The following is a 25304-nucleotide window of genomic DNA, read 5'->3' on the forward strand; positions in this document are numbered from 1 at the left end:
GCAGACCAATACAACGTTGTTCACCTTTATCCTGTGAGGAAACATTTCTATCCTGATGGGAATGGTCCATTCCAGGATGACAACGCAACCATCCACAGGGCACCAGAGGTCACTGAATGGTTTTAAGCATGAAAATGATGTGAGTCACATGCTGTGGCCTCCGCAGTCACCAGATCTCAACCCAATTAAAGACCTGTGGGAGATTTTGGACTGAAATGTTAAGAAATTGGCATCAGCATCAAAACACCACATGATGGAGTAACTTTTGGAAGAATGGTGTTCGTCCCTGAAGCGGGACACCACCTCACTAAGACGGTTTATGTTGGATTTTTCTATCATTTCACCAATCTGTACCTTGGCTCTGTTTAAAAGTAACTAAAAGGTTATTAGTGCATTATGTATTTTTTGTTTAAAACCACAAAAGACATATGACAGTGCGGTCTATCTTTAATCTTACTCTCAACAAGAAAGCAAACACACTTATTTTCCAAGATGTTGAAATATTCCTTTAAACATGATCCAACACAAGAGAACATTTCTTGACTCGGGATATTCAGCTCAGTAAACCATTTATTCAAGTATTTCCAACTAAGAAATCTGAAATTATTTACAGTACATTATGTTCACTAGTGCAGGTCTGAGCTTCGGTAACTGAGACATACTCAGACGTGACAACACAGAACATGACCATATATACAATAAATGTCACAATCCTTCATTATTCTACACTGTAACTTCATCTTCAGCCCCTCTCACACACATTCACTCCCAACAAACCTAAGTGCACACATGTACATATACAAAGACACGTACAGTTTCACTCTACGTCTCACAGAAGGCGTGAACCATTAAAGCCTTTTCACATCGAGGATGTTTTTCCCTGCAAAAAACTCACAAGAGAAATACGACTTCATTTGATGTATTCTCTAAGACTGCTTACATGTCAGCTGGGTAGTGGAAACACAACCTGTACCATCACTACTTTTGTGAATACCAAAATATGGATTTTTTTTTTGTGAATAGGGGCACCCTCTGATTATAGTTGAATTCAAATGTATAACATTTCATTCAATATATCAGTTTAATATGAAAGTTTGAATTTTCCTTTTGCTCTCCAGACCACAGTTCCGGTCTTGACTGTAACACCTGGAGACTGGAACAAGACTTCGCTCCAAGACAAGTACCTGTGGCTGCAATTCATAGTACATCAGTCCTGTGCAACTTTTCACACCTCACAGAGGACGATGGGGAAATCCACATGAATACAGGGGTGGTCGAGCTTCACAATTCCCTGAAAAATAAAACGATCAATATTCAAATCGACGAATCATTCAAAAAACATTCTTCAAACAGATCAGCAATGTGGCCCCAGCTCACCTGTGGAATCAGATTTTTCTGAATCCTCTTCAACTTGGACTTTTTTCTGCCATTTTTTGTCACCACTGTCTCTTCATAGAATTCATGGGCAAGGTCACCGTCCTCGTCGTAGTACAAAGAACTGTCAACACAGCAAGTAAACATCAGTTTTAAAGATCCCGGTTAATTTAACAATATATGCTCTGACAATAACAGAGGTTTTGCGAGTCCAACCCCTGACTATTTATTGTATTATTTCATGTTTTTATGTGTTATTATGCTGCATGTCTGCTCTGCTATCTACTCTTTTTTAACGTTACTGAATTTAATTAATCTGTCTCTGCAACCTAGTATGATCCATACACCTGTGGCCACTGTGGACAGCTTTTATTGGGACTATTCCTTCAGTAGGAAAGTAGTTCTAATAACAGATGCTGACAGTAAAGTGTGTGGATTATCTCGTGTAACCAGGAAATCGTCTACAGAATCACAGAGAACTGCTGAGAATAACAAAAGATATTTAGTTTGAGGCGCCCTGGGGGATTATGGGTTAGGGCGCTGACCATAAACCGCAGCCTCCCCACTTCCATCCGGCCTGGGACCTTTGCTGAATGTCATTCCCCATCTCTCTCTCTCTCCCCTTGTGTCATGTCACAGCTCTACTTTCAGCATAAAAGGCCTCTATTATATAGCTGTTCATCTCTTTTGTATTTCAGATATGGAGATCTCAAAACCTCATCAGACTAGAAGACCAAAACAACCTCCACGTAAAATACCTTAAAAAGAAAATATGTGGTGATTTGGGTTAACCGAATCATTACCATTTTCCAGTGATGTATTATTTACCTCCTCCTGGTAAAAACAAACGGTGTTGCATTTCTTGAACCTTTCATACGGGCCAAAGACTGCTCGTTCCCATCACTGGCTGAATCTCCTCCAGATCCACTGCCTGAGAAAGGCCAGACACCTTTGGCTTTGGATCCACTTCCTCCCATCCTCAGAGATAAGACATAGTCTCCAGTTAAAGCTTTCAGTCTGGTTGGTGGCCAGATGCTCTCAATTCCTTACCAAAGCCAGGATCTGAAAATTAAAAAGCGCACAGAGAGAGAAGACACTCACAATCAGACTGGTCTTTCTCTGCCTGGTGGTGTTTAATTGTGACTGCTGCCTACTGTAAAGACTGTTGATTGGTTGGATTTATATGAATAACTATATAATACAGTAGATTTAATGCACAATTAACGCTGTAGTCAATGTGATGAATGCCAATTTTACCCTAGAAATCGACTTTGTCCAACTCAGAGACGCGACTGAATCACAGCTGCTGACACCAGAACCATCATTGAGCATCTAAAGCTGAACTTAGATCAAAGTACCACACAAAAAAAAATAACCTCTCTTAACCCGACATTTCTGGAGATTCATGTATTTATATTGCAGCGTAACGTTATGCTAGCTGTACGGGAAGCTAACAAACTGGGCCAAACAACTACCGAACAGAAAAAACCCTCCGCAGTCAATCTAACATTAAATAACATTATTCACATCGTTATATTAACGTACAAACACAGCCATCGGTTAATAGTGAATGCACACGGTCTGTCTCATATAAAAACACCCCTCGGTATCCGGTTAATGCGGCTAATAATAACTCGCTAACGGTACCTGCACATGTAACAAGGTGAGTTAGCCTGTTAGCTTCTGCCACTGACGCAGGTTAGCTACACGAGCTAAACGATAACTACCGACACACACACACACACACACAAACACGAGACGATCTCGGACCTGCACCGCCGAAAACCGAGCCTTTCACACGTGATTGTGGTCAGCATCCTACCTTATCGCAGACGGTTAAATGGCCATGTCCTGTCATAACTTTTCACCAGCTGCTACGGTGAGCTAGCGTTAGCTGTTGTGGTCCCTCGCGATAAGGTGATCAGCTGATCTGACAGGCACGCGGCACCTCGACAGTTAAAAGCTAAAAACATTAAATTAAATAGTCGCTTGTGATGTGTTTTAAAAGATAAAAACAAGAAAATACAAAAACTGGGTAGAACTGTGTAATTCTTTACTGATTGCAGTGCACAGTTGGAACAACATCTTGAAGGTTGCTACATGTAAAGTTTGTGCATAGACGGATACAATGAGAATCACAAGACAAACATTTTCTTTTTAAAAAATAAAAAGGACAGAAAAAAACAAAGATATGAAGGAATGACAGACAGCTTCCAGTGAAACACATGTATACCAATATTCATTCATGATTCCAGTCAACCACAGTGACTTCAGCTCTCTGACATTCATAAATGCATACAAATGTCCACACATCAGTCAAACTCACAAACTGACGATAAAAATAAAATAAAAAAAAGAGTTGCACCCATCAGGGGTGTCGAGAGGACGTGGCAGACCTTTGAGACTCGGGCAAATGAAAACCCAGATACCTTTCTACAACATGTGTGTTTAACTTTCTAACAGGATGAATTAAAATGTCAATATGAGATTAACAAGTATGGTTTTCATGGTAGGTTGTTCAAGGACCAGACTGAGGTTATCTAAACTTGGCAGTGATATCACGATGGGACACGTTACCTATTTTTTATTCTGGAAAATTAAAAAAGGAATTAACACATGGACTAGTGGATTTTCTTTAAACCTAAAAATGTCAGAACATTTACTAACATTTTCCTTAAAGTTAAAGTGACACAGCTGAGGTACACAGGATAATCAGATGGTACCCAATAACAAAAATACATTACTGGGTACAACCCCGGTCTCATCTGCCAGTCGTCAGCTCTCTCAACTCATTCTCTCAGGCACATCAGACTCTCCAGGTGTAAGGCACGTCTCTCGCATCATTTCACACGCACATTCGCGCTAGCGCTCTCTCTTTCGCTCTCTCTCTCATAGTCTTGCGCCCTGTCTCACTCTCTCGTTCACCGAAGAGGTGTTTTTGAGTTGTGCTCTCTGGGATCTTTGGATGCAGCGATGACTGGTCATCTTCAGGTGATTGGTCCAGCCAAGAGGTGCATGCTTAACCCCCAGCGCAGAGTCGCCTCAGCCGGGGGTCGAGCCAGCCAGAGCGTCCTGCATCTTGGTGCGGGCCAGAGCGTACCGCTGCACTATCTGCTTGACGTGTTCTTCCTCTTCACGCTGCAGAATACGCAGGAAGTTCTTTAACTCGGGCATGGAGAAGGCATGCCACTGTAAGGAGAGGAAAAACAGCATTAATGTATGTACAAGTACATAAACACACCATGTTTGTGGGATCTAACACGTGGTTTGGGATCCCTTATTCTCATGTTCATCTTGCACTCACGTTGACTTCTCCAGTTTCATTCTCTTTAAGAACAAAACTGAGGACTTTCTCATTGGGCCCAGAACGCAGACGAAGACGGAGGGGACGCTCATCGTCAGACAGCTTGCGGATATAAACTGAAGGAGGCGGACAAAAAGAGTTATATTAGTGTACTGCATACACATTTCCATTTTAAAAAAAGTGACTAACACTGTTGGAAAATGAGTAATACCTTGGTCATGCCGCTCGCTGCGCTCAAACAGAGCAAACTTGCCAGGATTGTCCACCACGGTGAACTTTTTCAACAAGGCCTCGATGACCTCACGAGCAGAAGTGCGTGAACTTATGTGCAGGTGCTTGGATGCGTCTTTCGGCAGGTAGAAGGAGGTGCGGCGCTTCACTCCGCTAGCCTTCCTTCCTCCCGCATCGTGACTGCCTTTCTTTGGAGGTGGAACTGACACAGGCCGCGCCAGCTTGAACTGCACCTTTATGAAGCCAGTGTAGGAACCATCCTTGTTCTGTTGAGAAAATAAAAATGTTACAGTGACGAAAATAAAACACCTTTACATTCAACTTAATGGATTTGCTTTGAATCATCACTACTCACCATGTTCATGAACAGATTGCTGTTTATTTGAGTGTTGTATTCCTTCACCTTCTGCTGAATCTCTGCAGTTGTGAACTCCTGCTTTCCACTTTCAATCTGTTCATCCTGGAGGAGACAGTGAGGAGTTACAGGGTTAAACCACCAGGTGTCAGTGTTCACCTCCAAACCCCCAGCACAACACACACTACACAGGCCATAGGCTGTGACATTAGTTCCTTCAAAATGTCACTTTGTGAAATAATAACAGTAAGCTATGGATAACTTACATTTTTTTTTGTACCAATCACAAAAACATGACATCAGTGTTGACCCTCTTGAGCAAGTGCAGGGGCCAGACTTTTATACGGTAAAAAAACCAACATGCCGCTGTTGTATGAAAACACTATGTCTCAAAATAAGTTTCTCATATATGTAGAATGGGTGTTTTTATTGCATTCATAAAATGTTAAGACTAAGTTGGAAGAAACTGTAGAGCTATCATGTTAGTGGTGTGATCAAAATTGGACTTAAACCAGTTCTTCTTCCAACAATAGTGCTTCACGTTGTTTAGAAGAGCCATACAAACAACGCTCACTCAATAACAGCGTTAACTAACTTTCCGTTAGGCTCCCTTTCTTTCTAACGGTGAGCACCGGTTGCATCAGACGCTCAACTTCCTGACAACGTAGCAAAGGCGAAAACAATGATGTCAGCTCTGCCCAATCCTGTTGGACCGCTCTGATCCCTCGGTGTGGGAGGGGTAAAGTAAGGGAGGATGAGGAAGAGGGGGGGGAGGGATGTGCAATGTGCAGCTGTTTGCAATGACTGCGACCAACAGTTCTGCATTGCATTCCTCAACTTGGTATTCATGTAAAAATAGCCTCCCCCTCTCAGGCTCTCACAAGTGGGAGAGACAATGCCCGCCCTTGTTTTACAGGCACATCCTGTGAAGTCAGCTGCCTCATCAACCGCACTCTCCCAGTCATGTTTCTATCATGTTTCAGTCATGCACATTTGGCCTCAAGGGTCTGCGTGACCGTTAGCTCAATTAGGGCTTTTCCTGTGTCTAATGACCAGTTGGTATTTCCTGTATAAAAAAAGAAAATTCAACTGAACTCTGAGCCAGCACAAATTTAGTTTCCATACTGTACTCCAGCTAATTCCTCGAGGCACGGAGCAAGGGGGTTTCCTCGGGAGTGCAAACCAAATATCAATATCCTCACTGTCCTGTGGATGCTGCTCACATCTGTATTGGTATTTGTTGTGCAAATGTATGAAATGTATCTAACTCTATTCTGCCCCCATCTACTGTCATGATCCCAGATTGTCTAATGAAAAACCAACCAGGCGAGGTTGCAAGCATTAAAAGGGCTCGGTAGCTTATAAATCAACGTCAGGCCGACAATCAATAGCAGCAATCCTTAGGCAGATTGAAAGACTGTGGAGTTAATATGGTGTCGTTAACAAGTCAATAAATCAATATGAGAGCCAAATAAACAATGCAATAGAGTATCTATCTATCTAAATTGAGCTTTCTATTATGGTAACAGTAGGAGGATAAACATATGCAGCTACTGTGTCTCTACATGCCCACAAAAGGAGTGTCATATTAAAAAAAAAACAGTGTGGGGAAGTGCCAACAACACAAAACAAAAATGGCCCCTGCACTGAGACAGAAAATGGTGACTGTCAGCGAGTTACAGTGAACTTAAAGTGTTTCTCAATACAGAAAGCTGATATGTGAGTGGGCGTGCGGGTGACAAAAGGGAACAGAAAATGAACAAATCCAAAACAATACATGACTCAACTGTGATTGAGAAATTAGTGTGAGAAACCTGGAGGGAGAGTCAATGAACAGTGGGTGTGAGGCTGGAAACCTGATAGGCCAGTGTGCGTCACAAAACATGACATTTGGGTTGTTTCTCAGCAGGAGCTCAGCTGTGGGTCTGTGCTTGTTAAAATAAAAAATATGCACTATAAACTGTTTTATAAGCCAAAATCAGTATTGGCTTTTCCCTAGTGCTGCTATGCATTTTATAGTTAAGTTCACACGACTTAAAGTCTGTTTACTCAAACAGGAAGAACCAGAACTCCACCCTTAGCTTGCAAGCTCACTTGGCAAGCATCCTCTCTGCTGGGGGGGGGGTCACACACAGGCCAATGTGTGACCCCCCTAAAATAGGGTTAAAGTACTTAATTATAACAAAAAAAAGGCTGTCAGGATATAATAATATCAAACAACGCGAGAGTAGCTATGATGAACCACCCATCTCTCAATGCTCTCTGACTTCCCCTTTTTATTATACATTGAGGATATGACTTTTAATTCAGGCCCTAACTTCTTTTATTTTCTATTTTTGTTGACGTCTACCTCTCTCACCTTCTTCACGTTAGCACTGACGGTATCTTTCCGGGTTTTGGGGAAGAAAGATGTCCGGGCGGTGAAGTACTGCTCGAACTCGGAGTCGGGGTCCTCCTCGCTGCAGTAGCCGCTGCTGGTGGAGCTGCCCCAGGTCATCTCGAAGGAGGGAGTTTTGTCCGAGCTGCTAGCCTCGTTTGTCATACTGACTACCGTTTTTTAAAAAAAGACTATTAAAACTTAAACTACGACTTAAAAAGTGTTAAATAAATCACTTATTAAACCTTTTAGCTAAACTGGAGCTTTGCTGACTTCAAAATAACGGCGATTAACGGCCACGCTCGCGGACTTCCAACGGTTGACTAACTGAATACTGAATATCTCTGAAGCGTTGATAACGAAAGACTAAAATCTAAATCTTACCGACTTGTTTTTGCCTCTAACTTAATCTACCGGCCACGTTTCCACTGGTACCAACTCGGTCTGTGTGAAACAGGATGTATTCAGCAGCCCCCGCCCTCGCTGTCTCGCTTCCTTCCCCCCGCAGACGCCCCACCCAGGTCCGTTGAGAGGAGTTTGGAAAATACACAAAACCACCGCGGCCGGTTACGATTGGACGCTGAGGGGAAATACCAGTTCCTTCACCCCGCCCGCCCCCCTCACCCCGCCGGCCTCCCTCCCCCTCTACTCCCGCTCCCATGGATGCTGCTGCCTCCCCGCTGAACAAGTACCGGACCATGTGATGGTGGGACAGCCATATATAGACCACATGTGAGTTTCATTTGCCCTCAACTCATGATGAATATAAAACAAATATAAATTATAAAACTTTAACATTTAACATGTTCCTTATCTAGTTTTTCTTTGAGAGTGGTGAAAACTATGCCTCTATCCAAGGGCGTAAACATGTGGGGGGAGGTCCAAATGAGAGCCCCAATGCCTCCAACACACATCTTTTATGTGCATTTCACACTTTTATATGATATTTGTGGAAAATTCCCACCTTTAAATTGTAGTTTTGAGGACTGTATTGACATTTGAATTCACATTTAAAGCGAGTTAAGTGGCTGCCCCTCCATTTTGTTTAGGTTGTTTACTGTTTACTGACTTTAAATGCTCCTATCAATGAGAATTATACATTTTCCAGTAGTAGTGAATAGGATAGCTTCCAATGGAGAAACATTACATAGTTTAGAAATAAAGTTGCTAAGAGAGTTAGTACTGAGGGTACTGGGTGCAACCAGAGGGGGGAGTCACACACTTAATGTTTTCAAGAGACAGTGCTCAAATAAAGGAGGAGATATTTAACACATTATATTGTATATTGGGGGGACAAATTGGTACTTTTTCAGTATTGGGGGGACATAAAGAACATATGGTTACACCCTAGTCCCTATCAGGGAAAGGAAGGTGAAACCCTGAGGCCCCCTAATGACACCATGTGGACAATACAACTAATATGCAGACATTAATCAATCATCTGACCACCATGAATAAGTTTCCAACTAATTTAAATTAGTTTCAGTCCAGATCTAAACTACCTGGACTGAAACTCTGATTTTTCTGAAAGCTCAGATTTATCCAACTTGGAACTTACTGATACGGAAGTACCTGTAAATAAACGCTCCACGTCAACCAGAGATCATTGTTCGGTGTAATTAATCCCTATTTGAATGGCTATGGTGTTATATTATCCATGCAGTCATATGATACTGTAACATTTAAGCTGTTCTGTTGCCTTTGTGTCCTCACACAATGAACCTCCCTGTTACAAGTAAACTTAATTTAATGTGCAAAATCAGTGGCGTGTCTCTTTAGTTGATCACTATTTTAATAATTAATTGTTTGAGTCACTTTCCAAGCGATATACTAAACATTCCCTGTCACCTGCTTCTTAAACATGAGCATTATCTGCCAACGACTGTTCTTTTTAATATTATAAATTAAATATTTTTGAGACTGGACAGGTTGTCGAACAAAACAAGCAGTATGAATGTCAAGCTGGTAAATCCTGAGGGTAATTTCTCACTGATTTCCTGGACATAACGCTTAAATAACCCTACTGAGAAAGTACAGATGAAATGATAATGGAAATAATAGGGATGCACAGGGGAAGTACCTGCCAACATAACCAAACCACTACAAATACAGTTTCTTTTTCTGTTCTACAATCACTTACAATCATAGCAGACATCATGACGTGACGTTGACTGCCAACTTGTGCCACAGCAACCCTAAGCTTCATATTAAATAAACATTAATCCAAAGTGTTTCACTCAGTGAGATATACAGAAAGGGAGAGCTCTGGTATTTGATTGGTACTCTGTAGAAAATAATTGTTAGTTTTATCCCTAATTTTCTGTATTCATATACTGAAATGTAAACACTTTTTTAAACCATCAGGGGGAACTGATACTTTAATGTGACTAAAGATGATTCCAGGTTTATAGCTTGAGTAGAGAGACTCTGGCTACTGATAACTATAATCAGGTTTGTTGATAAAACTGTCTTTACTTTCTGCTAGAAAAGGAACATTTAAAGAGATGAGATGTAATGATTTTTTAAGAGAGATAAACAAAGTATTACACTGAGGAGAAAACTAAATGAAGTGCACGTGTTCAACTGGTGAATACATAAATATCCTCCATGTTCTTCTCACATGCTGAGTTCTGAGCATCTCTTTTGTTTATGGCGTTGGCTATCAGCACACAGTATTGGCTGTTGGCAGGAAATACTTTGGAGCCTCCTACTGTGAACTGAGGAGTTCACACATGTGGGGCTGCTACACCCAGAAACCCTCCAGCTGTTCTCACACCGACCAGGAGTGGACCAGAACTAAAACATTTCAAACCTTACAGATGTGAAAGTGTTGAACATAATGATCTGATATCTGGCACGGTTTGTACTGTTTTATATGTTCTTTCCTTTTTTGGTCATATGTTGTGTTCACTGCAGATATTTTAACACGTTATTAATAACATTAAATATGGTTGAATTTAATTCAATGTCAAGCCAACATGTCTGTTCTCGTGTGAAAAGGCCTCTGCACACTAAAGCCGAGGCACCACCACCACCAACAAATGTAACATGTCGTCATCTGTTCATACTCCGCTGAAGTTTTAACATTCCAGTCGTCCTGTGATAAGCAGCAGGTGTTTGATAGAGAGGGAATAAAGACCTGTTACCAAGAGACCAAAACCCTGCTGCCTTGAACAACTACTGGCCCGTAGCCTTGACGCCCCTTTTTATAAATAACACTAAAGTGCTGCAGGCAAGCATCAGGAGGAGAGTTTAGACGTACAGCAGCCAGGACTTTATCAGTACGTTAGTGTTTTAACCAACTCAAATGAACATATACATATTGCTGAGTTTGTTTTCTTGTATGTATAATAATTGTATACGTGTGTTACAACAAGGATTCTGCTGGAGGGATTAAATAAACTGAACCAAAATCTTACAAAAGGTAATAGCTGTAACATTTAATGTTTCTCAACTACTTCCTCTTCAAAGTCATTTACTTCCCTTTTACAAATCTGCCCCCTACCTGGTGCTGCCCTGTATGACTACAACAGGGTCAACCTTTACTCATGACCCTGTGTAGTTCGTGGAACTGGGTGGAAGGTATGTATTTATTGCTCAGTAAAATGTTTCCCGTTTTGGGCAATAAAATAAAAGACTTTGTTCCGTACAGCAGTGTGAAGACACAGTGTAACTCATCCAGGTTGCTCACAATGTCACATACAAAGTAGAGGCTTTTTTTTTTTTCATAAGCCACCAGTTTTCTCACCACGGCACAAAAATGGTAATAATTTCTTCATGTTGCCATAAAAAGCAAGTAAACAGTGACTTCTACCACCTTTTGGTTGTGAGAAAGGCTGCATATTGTGAACAATCAAAGAGCACTAACCCACTCACACAGAGGTCCTTACCACATTTGTGTCTGTTTCTATGGTGTGCTCCACAACACACGTGTGGTCGGCCACATAGCCCCGGTCCCAGCTGCAGTCCAGCCGGATCAGGGCCCGACAGCGGTAGTGGCATGTGAATCTACAATCTGTAAGAGCAGGAAGTCACTCAGTTTAGATTAACATCGGCAGGAAACGTATACATATATGTGACAAACTCACAAATGTGATTTTATTGAGTGCACTTTTAAAGGGGTGATGTCCTCCTCTGGCCATTAACAGTCACTGCAGTTCCTCTAACCTCTGCATTTACCATCATTTGCCTTTAATGACACACAATATAGATAAATACATAAATGAATGAAATAAATCTTAAAATACACAAGTAGCTATGCTCCAGCTGTTGAGTTCCAAACCAGTCACATGAACTTAAGTTTGTATGTATTTGTTCATGATCTTTCATCAGAGTCTTTATATTTATTAGTGTCTGTTTCTGTGACAGTTTCCTTAGGATTTGATTGCGGTCTGATATTCAGATTACTGTCAATAAGCTTTTTTTCTGCATACTAAATGCTCTACACAAACCGCAGCTACATTTCAGTGGGTTTCAGTTGATGAAAAGGAAGTTCAAGACTATTGCACCTCCAAGGTAGTCTTGAGCAAAAACAGCACACAGCAGATATAGATAGATAGATAGATAGATAGATAGATAGATAGATAAATAGATATGAAGGTCGACCATGAGCCCAGAACCAAAACCACAAAAACCACTTAAACAACTACATGCATGTTAGATAATGTTCCTTCTGCAGGAACATGGAGAGTTATTTATTTCAAGGCACATCAAAGCAGTTAAAGCTATGATTTCACAGGGTTGGGCCTACAAGGCCAGCAGGTGTTTGATAGAGAGGGAATAAAAACCTGTTACCAAGAGACCAAAACCCTGCTGCCTTGAACAACTACTGGCCCGTAGCCTTGACGCCCCTCTTTATAAATAACACTAAAGTGCTGCAGTCAAACATCAGGAGGAGAGTTTAGACGTACAGCAGCCAGGACTTTATAACTTCACCTATAACTTCATCCTTCTCTGTTTAACCAAATTTCCTCTTACTCTCAGTTTTGCCCTCATTTCTGATCATGCATATGCACAGAGGCAATCACACATGCACACGCCCAGGCACCACAAAACAGCCTACGTAAGCCAACTCACTGACACACCGCAGGCTCTGCTTGTACAGTCCCCAGATGAAGTCTCCACACAGATCACACCACGTGGGCTGAGCGTGGCTGCAGGGCTGGAAGTTGTGTCCCTCTCCCTTCTCCTCGGTGAGCTGGGGGTCCTGGCTGCTGCTCAGGACTCTGATGATGCCCACCCGGCTCAGGAGGTCCGGGACCTTCCCAGGGCTGATCCTCAGGGCGTTTGTTCTCTCCAGGCGTGGAGGCGAGCAGGGCGAACGTGTGCCGGTCAAGTCTATCTGCTCTCTGCCTGGCCTCAGGTCACGGAGCTCGATGAGCTCCTCCCAAGACATTGTGTCACTCAGAGCCGGGCTTCCTCCATTATCACTGACAGATGGAAAAACACACAATAACACACCGGTACCTGCCACAAACTGTTGGGTTCCTGTTTCAATGTTTACAAAAAAACATGTGATCTTGAAATTATAAGGTTTAATCTCATTTAACTTTGAAACCTACAGTGTTCTGATTCTTTATTATACAAAAAAATGGAGATAACTATATACACAATAGTTCAAAGTATCCTTTAAGTAAATGGAGCAATACCACAATACCAAAAATCAAAACTAAACCAAAAATTATACTGTAGTAAAATTATCAGTTAAATCTACTCGAAGCATCAAAGCTGAAAGTACCCATTATGGCCCCTTTACATATTGTTTGATTATATTTACTGATTTTTTAACTGACTTTTTTTCTGTAGATCCAAAAACAGTAGAATATTTCATTTTGAATTGTAGTGGAGTATAAGTAAAGTGGCATTAAATGGAATTACTACAGTAAAGTACAGTGCGGTGCTTAGCAACATTGATTAAGCCATATATCATCATTGTTATTATTATATTGTTTGTTTACCATTATCATATAGTTTACAGTAGATCTCAGACATTTAATTTACATACAATATTTCTGGTAGTTTAGTGACAATGTTTTGCATGTGACACGTTGGTTTGTCATAACATACTCAAGTATTATGTAATATTTAATAGTCTGCAAAACTTTTAAAAATAATAATTAAAACAGGATGATGAAGCCACGAGAGCCTAACATGACTCTTTCTTCCACGATCAGCTATAATCTTCTCTGTAAATAAAACAATTAAAAGATGCATTTACGAGTCCTCGGAGGATGAATACTCAAATGTTTAAGTTACAAAACAACAATCTTGATTAATAAAGACAATCAAACTTCCTAAGAATACAAAGTAAAAATCTAAATCTTCAATCCAACTCACTTAAACAGGGGAGAAAACAGCCCCGTGGCAACCGCTTTGTCTCAAAACTTCTTCCATCCGAAGAGAAAAACTTTCCGCAGAAATGTTTCTGTTTCCAAGTAACGGAGGTGTGCAGCCTCGGCTTCATCTCTGGAAATAATCGATCATCACCGGTTACTTCCAGCTACAGACGGAGGCCCTTTACTTTTGTCGGGTAAATTCAGAGCAAACAGCGGTGTCTGCTCAAAGACGATAACCCATCTTTTTGATGATTTTTCAGACTGTGTTTGTAGGAGGAAGCAGCAGCATATCGAGAGAGAGAGAGAGAGAGAGAGAGAGAGAGAGAGATGAGACTGAGCTGTACCGACATCCGGAATGTTTTCACATAGTCCGAGTCCGCGCACAGCTCAGTGGGCGTAAAAAGTCCCCCACCCCTGCAAGCAAAGGTCTCAAAGTGTGATGGATCTCGTTTTCATTTAGCACAGAAGTGGAAAGCCTCAAATAGGATACATACTGTAAATAACCAGCTAAAACTTCAAAATGTCAATATTTATCATGCATTATCCTACAGCCAATCCTGTTGTTTACACACATGTCAGATCCTCTGCACAAAGTCAACAATACAACATGCTGGGAGGCTTAATCTGAACCGGACTAGCAGGAATATTTAGTCCCAAAAAGAAGGGACTAAAGGTCCCCAGATACGTTAACTAGGTGAGTAAGTGAGTCTATCAGGTTTCACACTAAAATGCTTTTGTTCTTTATAAAACTGGGAAAGAAGACAAGAAGGAGGGAGTTGTGAAAACATTTTTTAATTTGTCAAAATACCAAAATGTATAAAATCAAAGAGAAGCAAATGAGAATGAACTGGATAAAGCTAACACCCCAAAGCTCTTCCATTAAAGACAACAGTATGGTTAAAAAAGTTACCATCATAGCAAATATTACAGTCAGGAACAACACAATTCTGTAATGGGGAATTAACTTTTTCAGCACTAAAAAATAAAGAAGATTCCCTATAAATCCAAATCTGTATCGTCCCATCTGCCAGCAGTCCGAACACGTGCTTCAACAGTCTCTCTCTTTTAGTTGTTCAGCTCCCTCTGGATCTTCTCTGTGGCCTCGGTCATAAGCTGGCAGGCTTTCTTGTGTTTAGGCCAGTGCTTCACCTGACATTCTCTGACAAAACAAACAAAACAAATAAGATGAATGAGACTTTACATCAGCAGAAAAATGTCACAGATTTAGTGTAGAAAATTATGTCTGAAGTACAATAGCTCAGAGGTTCTTCTCCCTAACCATGTTGTCCAGCTCCTGGGTCATCCTGAGGTGTACCTATTTTCAGCAGCTATAAACTTTCAGCCATTACCTAGAGCTCATGACGATACAGGTGAGCGTTGGAAAGTACATTACCTGGCAAATCTTAAGCTTTGGCCCTCAGGCTCAGCTCTCTCTTCACCACCCCAGGCCGGTACAGTGTGAGGTTGTCAAAAGTATTTATACTTTGATGTTTATAACTATACAAATTCTATCATTCAGAAGTATCCAGAATACCAAAGCTATAAAACAAAACGTGATCTACAATCAGAGTTTCAACCCAAGGCTACACTGTGGGGAGGAAGATCAACTTTATACTAATATTGTATTAAAGTTTAACAGTCTGGTATTGTGACAGACTTAGTGCAGCGTCTGCATTACTGCTGGACTTCTATCTATACAAGTTTTACCTGTGACAGTACCATTCTCCCTGACAGCGAGAGCATCTCTTTGCAGCCTCTGTCCCACAGGATCCACACTTTGGTTTCTCAGGGAGTAAACTCTCCATCACATCTAAGTTGTACGTCTGAGCCAACCTGGTAAAACAACAAACAATATTTATCTCATTAATAACACAACAGCACAGATGGATTGAGTCCTCTGCAGTAACTCTGAAGGTATTACCTCTGTGCCTGCAGCCTCAGGTCACTCTCAGATGGGTTGAACGTCTCTTTGACTTGATACTTCGCTATCGCCTTCCACTTCCCAGAATTCTCCCTCACAATGTGGTTCCACATTTCTGGGATCTATACATGAATGAAAGATACAGGTAAATGCACAGGGGCACAGTTAGGTATAGAGATAATGTGTGTGTGCATGTATGTGTGTGTACCTGTTCCAAAACAAGCTCTTTTTTTGGAGGGGCAGGGTCTGTAACAGCCAGGTGAGCCAGGTAACGCTGCAGTTCCACCAGGTTCGGCAGCTGATCAATCAACACTTCTGTCAAGAAACCCCGGAGCTGCAGCACATGAAGGGTCAGCCCACCAATAACAATACAGCAGCGAGAACAACATTGTAATCAGAATGTCCTACAGCGTGTTAAGGGCAAAATGTTATTACAGGAGGATGCATAAGGCCCTCTGCTTATATAATTAATGCAACAGGAAGAGGATGAGAAAACATATAATAGGAGGAAACTTCTTAGTCAAAACAACCCTTTGGAAACTGAATCTGGATTTTCACAAGTTGTAGGACAATGATCTGGCACTCGCACACTTCCTGAGCTTCAGTTTACAGATAATAAACAGTAGCCACTTGGACAGAGGAGGATATTAAAATCCGGTTACACGTTTATTAATTAGAGTAACTTCAAGCACAGCACAAGACCCTGAACATAAAGGAATGAGAGTCGGTTTTATACCTTTAGAAGCTGGTTCTTGTTGAAGTTGTTGAAGTCATATTTCCGTTGGCAATCTTCCTTCAGCAACAGATTGTAAAGAGAAATCCAGACCTGACCATCTAGTTTTGTCATCTTCAAACGGTCCTCAACGGGAATCTTCTGCCATCTGCCATTTGTGTACTTTTCTACCTCACCTTCAAAGGGAGGCAACTGAATTAATGCTCATTTGATAGGCAAAAGCAAACATCTACGGACATATTTGATTTGCAAGAGGCGTGAAATACCTTTACTACAGCGACTCCAGGGGCAGCAGTCAATCAGCTGAACCAGCACACAGGGCATGTTATGGGTGCACAGCATGCGATTGATAACACTGATGCTGTAAAGAAAAACATACGCTTTCCTTCAGTCAGCTGTAGAGGTGAAACCACGGTAACAGTAAGTAAATAAACACTCAATTAAGAGAAAACTAATCTGCATCAATTTTGATAGTTGATTAATCATTTAAGTCCATTTCCAGTCCTCGATTCCAGCTGGTCAGATGTGAGAAATTGCTGCTATTTTCTGTTTTATATTATTGTAAATTAAATAACTGTTGGTCAGACAAAACAACAGTCTCAACAAAATGATTAATAAACATATTGTAAAAAAACAACTGATGGATAAATCAGTAATGAAACTTAGTTGGATCATCAGTTTGTTACACTCTTACATAAAAAATAAAATAAAACAAAGGTTTAGCTTTAATTGTAAATGTCTCTCTCGCTCTCTCTTCTCTCTCTCCTGTAAGCTTAAAACCAACCCTCACTGACGGTCCAGACTCTGTATTACCTCTCAGTGTGATCCGTGATGTAGCGCAGCACAGAGACAGCCTTCAGGGAGATTTCAAACTCCAGTGCAGCGCTCTGTGTCTGCAACTCCTTCAAAGAAGTTAAAAGAATGATGTGACTGATCACTTTAAGACTCCTGCAATAGCCGGAACAATGAGACCAACAAAAGCACCATAAATGTCAGACTCTCGTACCTCTGTAGAGGATACAACTGCTTTCCCTGTCAAGTTGTGTTCGTCATGAGTCGTTACGCCCTCCCTGGTCGCCTTGCTGGCCATCAGGGTGAGTTTGCGGTGGCAGTAATCCACCAAGTCTAGAACGGAGTCATCAGCTGCCTCACATGAATCCTACACAATACACAAAACTCTTTCAACACATCACATAAAGGTTATTTCACAAGTGTTGAGAGAGAGAAAGAGCCAAGTGTCTGAACCGCCCCGCCGCGTAATCACATTCATGATTTAAAGCACTTAAAATAAGCAGCTGATGCACACACTGACCTTATGAAACATGATCGTTTCAAGTAGGTTTATGATCGTGGCTTCGTGGTGGATCTGAGGAGACATCGAAGAACATGTGATATCAGTTATGAGCGCTGCAAGCTGATCATCATCTTCCATCTCGCTTTACACTCACCACCATGTAAAGATGAAATGTGTTCTTGGGATTAAAGTCCTGCAGCTGACATAAGACGGGGAACACTTTTTGTTTCCACACTTCGACAAGGATCAGTTCATGGACCAGAACGGGTATCTGGAGAGGGAGGAGGGAAGATACTGTAGGTGAAAGCCTTTCATGTGTTCATCATCTATCATCATATCTAACTGTAGGCAATAGAAACAACAGAACTCTTCTTCAGGGTTTCTCTAATTGCCACCGACATTCACCTTTCCATATGACACCAGGAGCTCCTTGACGAACTCATCATGAGCTGCAGACGCATTCAGTATCGCCTGCATGTTGAGTTTCTCAATGTACTCATGCTGTCTGAACCACCTGTCAACACACAAAGAGAAACAATTAAGAAAGAGCACAGAGTTAGGCTTCATGAACTTTCCAGACCTCTCAGATAGTTTGTGACAGGTCTGCTTACTGCCCCTAGAGTCAAAACTAACATGGAGGAGCTTTATTCAGTTTCTATGCACCACATCTGAAATAAAAACCTCCAACTCTCAGTCCTTTTAAGGTTGAGGCTAAGCACTTTTCTGTTTGCCACTGTATGTAATTAAAAAAGTTAGGACTATTCATAACTTTTATGTCTTATGCAAAGAACTTAAATTATTGCATTTGTTCTAATTTGACATAGACTGGGCAAGGGTTACATCGCTACAGTGTTACATCATTAGGGGAGGTAAGTGCCTTGAATTAAGCAAGGTAGCAATCATCCTATGACACTGAGGTGACATCTACAATCCTCTATGCAGTAGTCTGTTAGGGAACCTGTACAGTATATTCAAAGACCTATATGTGTAGCCTATATTCCATTTAAATTACACTGCTGTATATATTTTCTATCCTGTGCAATTATATGTATTTCTACACTACCTCCTGCTGTGACCTGAGCAATAGTCCCTATCAATAAAATAATATCTGTAAATAAAAAGCTGTATATAGTTCACATATTGATAACTATTTCTATTATATACTGTATTTTTTTAAATTATATTCTTATTTAATGTGTATTTTTCTAATCTGTTGTGTTGTACTGTTGTTCTACTGTAGCAAGTGAATTTCAATTAAGTCTATATTAATAAAGCAGTGGTGGAAAGTAACTAAGTACATTTACTCAAGTACTGAACTTTTTTGAGGTACTTTACTTTATTATTATATATATTATTATATTATACTTTTTATTCCACTACATTTCACCTGCTCCACCTTTACCAGCTGCAACATTACACAATACACATTATTCTGAAATGGGCCATTCTGCACAGTGACTACTTTTACTTTTGGTAATTTAAAGTATATTTTGATAATAATACATTTGTGCTTTTACAAAGTAATTGTTATTTTTAGTAACAGAGTATTTCTAGTAGAAGCTCTGAGTACTTCTTCCACCACAGTAAGTCATTTTCCATTAGAGTATCTCTAACTACTGAGGAAGAGGATTTAAATACTTTTTCGATGTCCCAAGATTTATATACATTTATATATTTATACAATAAGTACTGAATGAAGTAATAAACGGGGTTCAGGGTACTGTCGGTGGTTTGTGGAGGTCTCCAACCTAACAAACACTTGCTAACATTATTTTGTTGTCCCTCTCACCTCGCGGAGCCCACTTCCTTGAGAGGGAAAGTTTCCAGACTTTGAACAAACCCCTCAGCTTCGACAGGCAGGATTACCGACGGGTCCATGGTTCTTATAGGAAGCCACTCAACAAGCTATCAAGTTAAAAAGAGACTCCCTGTCTTCAGTCGGCCTGTTTCTGGAGTTCATTTAGTGTTAGCGATACACAGTGGTTGTCATGGTTACTGTGAACCAAGCGCACACAGAGGGCAGTACCTCCCGTCCGCCGGAGAGGGGCGGTGCATCTTCAGGTAAAAAGTGTGAAACAGTCTAAAATCATCATGTGATGGAGGGTGTGAGGTTCATAAGCAGCAGTGCCACACTCTAAGAATAATACATTATAAGTTACTAGAAAGAGTTTATTGACGCATTAGTGCCTAAGTAGCATTTTTACAGTTAATACACTACTTAATCTACCTGATTATTAAATCACTAGACCAGTTATTATAGCTGTCAAATACGTGTTGGGTAAAAAAGTACATTTTCGTCTGATTTGAAGACATTACAAGTAAAATCAGTACTAAAATAAAACATTTATTTAAAAGTTTTTTCACAGCCCGGTGAGATCTAATGTTGTTAGTGCGTCAATCTTCCTTTTTTTTAATGGGTGTAAAATGTGTTTTGTTTTGTTTTTTTGGCATAATTTTATACAATTTAAGACAAACTGTCACACTGTGGTTTAATCTCCTTTATTAATCACAGATTTCTTTTTGTACAATATTAATAAATACCACCTTCCACACTCGACCTAAACAAAAGTATATACCAATTCCTGATGAAGAGTTAGTTACACTAACATGAAAATTACAAAATACTACTTCACTTTTGTTATTCGTCTCACTGAAGGCATCTTTGGTTGAGGCGTCTCTGTATCTCTCGGTCTGGCAGTTAATGTCACATCACTTCCAGCACACCACGATGTTGGGATCATTTTCCAAACGTTCGTCGAGCTCCTGGTAACTGATTCCTGTAAAAGTTTACGACATTGTAAACATACTTGTTTTCTACCATTAGTTATCAGTTCGAACTAAACTAACAGAGGGAGCTCTAAAAAAAAACCTGCCTGTTTTGCAGCAGATCTCATCGTAACTATGACAACCGGTGTAGAGTCGAGGCGGCCTGCTCCTCTCGTCGCGGATCACCTTCACCGGGTATTTCTGCAGCCGTCGAATGAGAGACCTCATCAGTCCGAACTGGATCAGCCTCCTGAAGGGGAACACATGGAGCAGATGTTAATAACTGTGACTCCAGCCTGACTGTAAAAGAGCCGTACGGTATTAAGTGACTGATGCCGACCTCTCATCAACCCTTTGAAGCTGCTGCGAGTAGCGAGAACAAAGGTCTCGGACGGTGGTTCCCGGGCTCAAACCACAGTAGAGCTGGAACACGTCTCTCAGACTGGCACGCTTCTGACCTGACAGACAACACAACAATGCAATCACAAAATAAACAGAAACAAATAACGCTTGTGTTCAATAATCAGGACCCTTATTTACCCTGCTTGGTGACGTAGCTGAGGCACTCTTCCTGTATGGACTTATCATCCATGAGGCTCTGGACTTTGGGGGTTGTGCAATACACATTACTGTACTGGAGGAGGTAAAAGGCACAAGACAATCACCAAAGTAAACAGACCCTCAAATAGCTACAACAGAGAGAAAAGTGGTAATATTTTTGGATTAAAGAAGAAAATGTAAGAGAAAAAAGTCATAATATTAGAAGAAAAGGGGTGATAATGTTTCATAATTCTAATACTCTTTAATCTCTTTAGTTAACAGGTGATATCGGTCTCAGTTTTGAGGTGTCGAATGAACGATGTGGATGAGTTGAACTTAAAGGTTTCACCAATAACGACTTTTCTTCCGGAATATTTTGACTTTGCTCTCGAAATTACATATTCCATCAGAAATAGGACGACTACACCATAGATGCACAATGCACCTTTTTCACAGCAGCCATTTTGACATGAAATAGTAGGGTAAACACTGGTTTTCTCACTCTGTTTGACCTGAATGGAACATAACCTTCATTAGTTTAATTCACCTGTGTTTACACAACTATTTCTTGTCAAAATGGCTGCTGTGAAAAGGGCCTATTGCAGTGGAATAAGTCCAATCTGTTTTCGCTGTGTGAGGTTAGTTTTGTACCTGGAATATTGACACCAAAGTCACAACACCATAATACCTGTGAAGGAAAAGGAGGATTTTGAGGATCTCTTCTTTGGTTTCTTTGGGAAATTAAAAGTCTTACAACACTGAAGTGCAACACACACCAGCTGAGTCACGATGCATCCGATCATTTGAAAACAGCCAATGTGATAAAAACTGCTGCTTTCCTGAAGAGCAGCAGCAGCAGCAGCAGCAGCAGTGAGAAATAAGATAGTGGCTTATCCTGACCTTATCTGAAGACTGTGCCAGTTTGCAGGCTTACTGTAGATAAAAAATAATGGATGAGGGTGTTTGGACAAGCCACCGCTGGCGTGCGTTACCCTTTTATTAGGCGAAATGTACTCACAGCAGATTCTGCACAGCAATGCGAACAAGATTCAGCTCTACATCCGCTTCAGCAGAGATTTTTTGGATGTGTCTGAATCCGTCGATATAGGGCAAGATCTGCAGTAAACACAGTGTAACATTACTGGCTTGTACTAAAGCTCTATACACACTGCTGTGTATATATAATCTTCTACTGCTCATTATTATAGCAATAACACATTATTGTACAACACTATCTCCTACACTAAGGCCTCCCATGCGTCCATAAACTACAGCTGATAACCTGCCTTTAATCACTAATCTTTCTTCCAGTGGTTCTTAGAAATGGGGAACATGTTATATCACAGTGTCCCTTGATATCAGTCACATGGTTTTACCTGTTGGGTGGTGAGATCCCACTGAGATTTGATAAAGTGGTCTTTGCACTGGGTGAAGACTGGCACATCATATTCTTGGACAATCTGGGGGTCCTTTCTCAGCTGGATCAGCTTTAGGTGTATGGTGTTGGATGCATCTAATAAAAAAAACAGACCGAGAACAGAAAAAGAGACTTGATTTAAAGTTAAATAAGGTTTTCAAGGGGCCATATCGTGAACACAGTAAGTGCTGAATATTGAACTGCTATGAGATGACACTAGCAGGAGTGGCCCCAAGGTAATTTGAGTTGAAGACCCCGGATTAAGTAGAAGTGCTGGTTAATAATTATGTTTGCCCTTCTGAGGGATCAATGTGATTATTAGATTTTTAAAGCAAGGACTTTTCTTCCTTCTAATGAGTTTTAGAAAAGGGTCTAATTAGTTTGTTAGACACCACACTTTGAGCGTTTTAAACATGTTCAGGTATATCATTATCCAGGAAAAGATTACAGCATTTTGAATGTTCATTTTTCAATAAAATAAAGAATTTGAGTTTGAATGCTGTTTTTACCAAACTTAAGATGTAAACTATAATCAGCTCATCTCTAAACTCCAGAAAAGCCTCAATAGTGTTTGTAGAGGATCTCTCGTACCAATCCAAATGTGTAACCTCTATTTTTACAGGACACACTTTACATAACTGCTTGCACAGTGGTGTTACTGTGTTATGGGACCTCATTTGTTTATAATAACACTATCACTACTTTCAATTTTGTCAGTGCAGCTGGTACTGCTGCAACAACATCTTCAAAACTAGCAAAAAGAGCAGCTGAATAGGATCTATTAACCCTACTATTAAACACACTTTTACAGTCACTCGCTCTATCAGCTGTTTCCTGTTGTGCACACACTTATTTGCATTTCACCACCACCTTGAGGATGTATGTAAAAGACACAGATGGCTGTTTGCCACAGATAAAATTAGACAGTAATATATAAAATGAATACCTATGGGTAAGGTGCAGGCTCCTGTGGCATTAAGTTCTTCCAACAGCGTCGACATAATGGGTAAAAGTTTCTGCTTGCTCTCCTCATTGGAAATAAAGCCACTCTCCAGCTGCAACACAACAAGGCAAAAAGATAGTAAGATTATTACTGAAAACTGAGTGAGATGTGAAAAGTGTGAAAGTGTGAAAGTGTGAAAGTGTTCACTTACCTCCAGAGTTGTGAGGTACCCGGAGAGCTTCTTAACAATCGGCTCAAGGGCACACGTGTTGGTCTGAGCATCACAAACGAGGCCAAGGTTAAACAGGAGGGCGTTTCGGCTGTACTTTTTATGCTCGATGCACACGGGACACCCGATTAACTTTTTCCCCATGGCAGTGCTAAAACAAGATATGAAGAGCACAGATAACAGTTTGATACTGACGAAGAGCAACGTACCATTTGATTGTAAACATTATGGGAAAGAGACAGAAGAGGAGTGTTTACATACACTGTTATTAATTTGTTTTGCAGCTCCGGCTTGGTGATGATATAAACCTGAACTGTGTCAAAGAGCTCCCGGGAAATGTATTCCTCTGGGACCTGTCAGGAGAGGACATAGGGGACAATGTATGATAAGATACATCCTATAAGATACTCTAAGAAGATTATGTTCTTTTCACTTCCAAGGTCAATACCACCAGAATATGTAGAGGGATTAAAATACCTGTTTATCATTAATAGGATCAATTATTTACATTTTAATTACAATATAATCCTGAATACATAGTCACAAGGATGCAGAGACTGTCCCGGGGAAACCTCCGTCACATTTACTTTAAACTCTTAAATAATAACCCACAAATAATTTCAAATACTAAATATGATCCAACATCTTTTACATGCAGACCTCAACTTCATTTACAGGTTAAAGGTCAACCTTCACAGAAAATACTTTAAGAATGGGGACTGATGATTGCTGTAATATACTTTAGATTAACATAGATTAACATAATTCCCATAATCTCACACCCTACACGTGGAAGAAACCCTGTAATTATCTATCAAAATGTATGGTAGTATTTTTTAAAAGTCTTATATATATATATATATATATGACTTCAATTTCCATGTACTTCTTGTTTTTGATATCAAATTATATGATTCCTATAACTTTAGTATCATAATAGGACAATTAGGCCATGTTGGTAGTGACTACAGTAATTAATAAGACAACTGTGGTTATTTTATTACAACTACCTTAATTATAAATGTTGAACTATAATGCTAAAACCCAAAATTAAATATTATATCTGCACACTCACCTGATATGTTATCTTTGGACCCAGTGTGGGGTGAAACTCACTGAAAAATATACACTCTATCCGACTGCTCATGCCCATCACAGCCCTTAACGTCACCTCAAAGAAATTAACCTAATTAAAGCAAACTTTAATCAAAATGTTTCACTATCCTGTTTGTGGCTGTCATGTAGCCGCTGAAGCTAGCTGTTAGCTTCCCCTTTTAACGCCACAGAGAAGCCAGTGAGCTGTGAGAGAGTAAGTTTTAGAGGTCTAACGGAAGGACAACGTCCGAACAAATATGTTATCACTGTAGTTTGAACACAAATGCTGTCAACCGAACAGAAAACTATCCAACAACTCTCCAATAGTCGTGAGCGCAGCAGACACCGGCGAACAACAACACCGCTGATGAGTTCACGGGCTCCTCGTAA

General features: G+C 40.5%; 4 protein-coding genes across 9 annotated transcripts; all 4 read right to left on the reverse strand.

Moving 5' to 3' along the window:
- Positions 1-552: 552 nt before the first annotated feature.
- On the reverse strand, positions 553-11619 carry tusc2a (tumor suppressor 2, mitochondrial calcium regulator a). Of its 4 annotated transcripts, none has more exons than XM_051414568.1 (4): positions 11532-11619; positions 2203-2436; positions 1378-1498; positions 553-1291 (listed from the first exon to the last, which is right to left on the reverse strand). In XM_051414568.1, the coding sequence occupies exons 2-4, from the start codon at positions 2349-2351 to the stop codon at positions 1226-1228; spliced, it is 336 nt and encodes a 111-aa protein (XP_051270528.1). In that variant the 5' UTR covers positions 2352-2436; positions 11532-11619; the 3' UTR covers positions 553-1225. The 4 variants fall into 4 exon arrangements, with proteins under 4 accessions (XP_051270528.1, XP_051270525.1, XP_051270526.1 ...); XM_051414565.1 differs by lacking the exon at positions 11532-11619 and adding an exon at positions 3197-3340; XM_051414566.1 differs by lacking the exon at positions 11532-11619 and adding an exon at positions 2632-3177.
- LOC127371625 (ras association domain-containing protein 1) lies at positions 3407-14284 on the reverse strand. Of its 2 annotated transcripts, XM_051414546.1 has the most exons (7): positions 13978-14284; positions 12718-13070; positions 11532-11656; positions 5265-5369; positions 4890-5175; positions 4679-4794; positions 3407-4563 (listed from the first exon to the last, which is right to left on the reverse strand). In XM_051414546.1, exons 2-7 carry the CDS (start codon positions 13034-13036, stop codon positions 4417-4419), a joined length of 1098 nt encoding a protein of 365 aa, XP_051270506.1. In that variant the 5' UTR covers positions 13037-13070; positions 13978-14284; the 3' UTR covers positions 3407-4416. The 2 variants fall into 2 exon arrangements, with proteins under 2 accessions (XP_051270506.1, XP_051270507.1); XM_051414547.1 differs by lacking the exons at positions 11532-11656; positions 12718-13070; positions 13978-14284 and adding an exon at positions 7624-8112.
- Positions 14285-14752: 468 nt separating this feature from the next.
- On the reverse strand, positions 14753-19959 carry zmynd10 (zinc finger, MYND-type containing 10). 2 transcript variants are annotated; one of them, XM_051414540.1, is made up of 12 exons: positions 19714-19959; positions 18330-18438; positions 18079-18195; positions 17943-17996; positions 17637-17789; positions 17444-17532; positions 16897-16991; positions 16634-16806; positions 16106-16231; positions 15898-16019; positions 15696-15809; positions 14753-15135 (listed from the first exon to the last, which is right to left on the reverse strand). In XM_051414540.1, coding segments are annotated over exons 1-12 (1242 nt in total). In that variant the 5' UTR covers positions 19803-19959; the 3' UTR covers positions 14753-15134. The 2 variants fall into 2 exon arrangements, with proteins under 2 accessions (XP_051270500.1, XP_051270499.1); XM_051414539.1 differs by having other exon boundaries at positions 15684-15809; positions 19714-19952.
- Positions 19960-20407: 448 nt separating this feature from the next.
- nprl2 (NPR2 like, GATOR1 complex subunit) lies at positions 20408-25294 on the reverse strand. The gene is made up of 11 exons (XM_051414545.1): positions 24895-25294; positions 24081-24172; positions 23802-23970; positions 23594-23702; positions 22607-22743; positions 22249-22346; positions 21882-21918; positions 21231-21324; positions 21031-21148; positions 20798-20940; positions 20408-20701 (listed from the first exon to the last, which is right to left on the reverse strand). The coding sequence occupies exons 1-11, from the start codon at positions 24970-24972 to the stop codon at positions 20634-20636; spliced, it is 1143 nt and encodes a 380-aa protein (XP_051270505.1). The 5' UTR covers positions 24973-25294; the 3' UTR covers positions 20408-20633.
- Between the last annotated feature and the right edge of the window lie 10 nt (positions 25295-25304).

The sequence above is a fragment of the Dicentrarchus labrax genome, unplaced genomic scaffold (genome assembly GCF_905237075.1).
Source record: "Dicentrarchus labrax unplaced genomic scaffold, dlabrax2021, whole genome shotgun sequence".
Lineage (NCBI taxonomy): Eukaryota > Metazoa > Chordata > Actinopteri > Moronidae > Dicentrarchus > Dicentrarchus labrax.

Coding starts and splice junctions, on each gene's coding strand:
- tusc2a (XM_051414568.1), bottom strand. CDS start 2,351: ATGGGAGGAAGTGGATCCAAAGCCAAAGGTGTCTGGCCTTTCTCAGGC. Junction 1,499..2,202: donor TTTGTTTTTACCAGGAGGAG/GTAAATAATACA, acceptor CTGTGTTGACAG/TTCTTTGTACTACGACGAGG. Junction 1,292..1,377: donor AGAAAAATCTGATTCCACAG/GTGAGCTGGGGC, acceptor TTTATTTTTCAG/GGAATTGTGAAGCTCGACCA.
- LOC127371625 (XM_051414546.1), bottom strand. CDS start 13,036: ATGTCTTGGGAGGAGCTCATCGAGCTCCGTGACCTGAGGCCAGGCAGA. Junction 11,657..12,717: donor GCAGAGCCTGCGGTGTGTCA/GTGAGTTGGCTT, acceptor CTGCTCTTACAG/ATTGTAGATTCACATGCCAC. Junction 5,370..11,531: donor TAGAAACAGACACAAATGTG/GTAAGGACCTCT, acceptor TGTCTCCTCCAG/GATGAACAGATTGAAAGTGG.
- zmynd10 (XM_051414539.1), bottom strand. CDS start 19,802: ATGGACCCGTCGGTAATCCTGCCTGTCGAAGCTGAGGGGTTTGTTCAA. Junction 18,196..18,329: donor TCCTGGTGTCATATGGAAAG/GTGAATGTCGGT, acceptor CTCCCTCTCCAG/ATACCCGTTCTGGTCCATGA. Junction 15,810..15,897: donor CTGAGGCTGCAGGCACAGAG/GTAATACCTTCA, acceptor TTGTTTTACCAG/GTTGGCTCAGACGTACAACT.
- nprl2 (XM_051414545.1), bottom strand. CDS start 24,972: ATGGGCATGAGCAGTCGGATAGAGTGTATATTTTTCAGTGAGTTTCAC. Junction 23,703..23,801: donor GGTACCTCACAACTCTGGAG/GTAAGTGAACAC, acceptor GTTGTGTTGCAG/CTGGAGAGTGGCTTTATTTC. Junction 21,919..22,248: donor ATTGCTGTGCAGAATCTGCT/GTGAGTACATTT, acceptor TTTCCTTCACAG/GTATTATGGTGTTGTGACTT.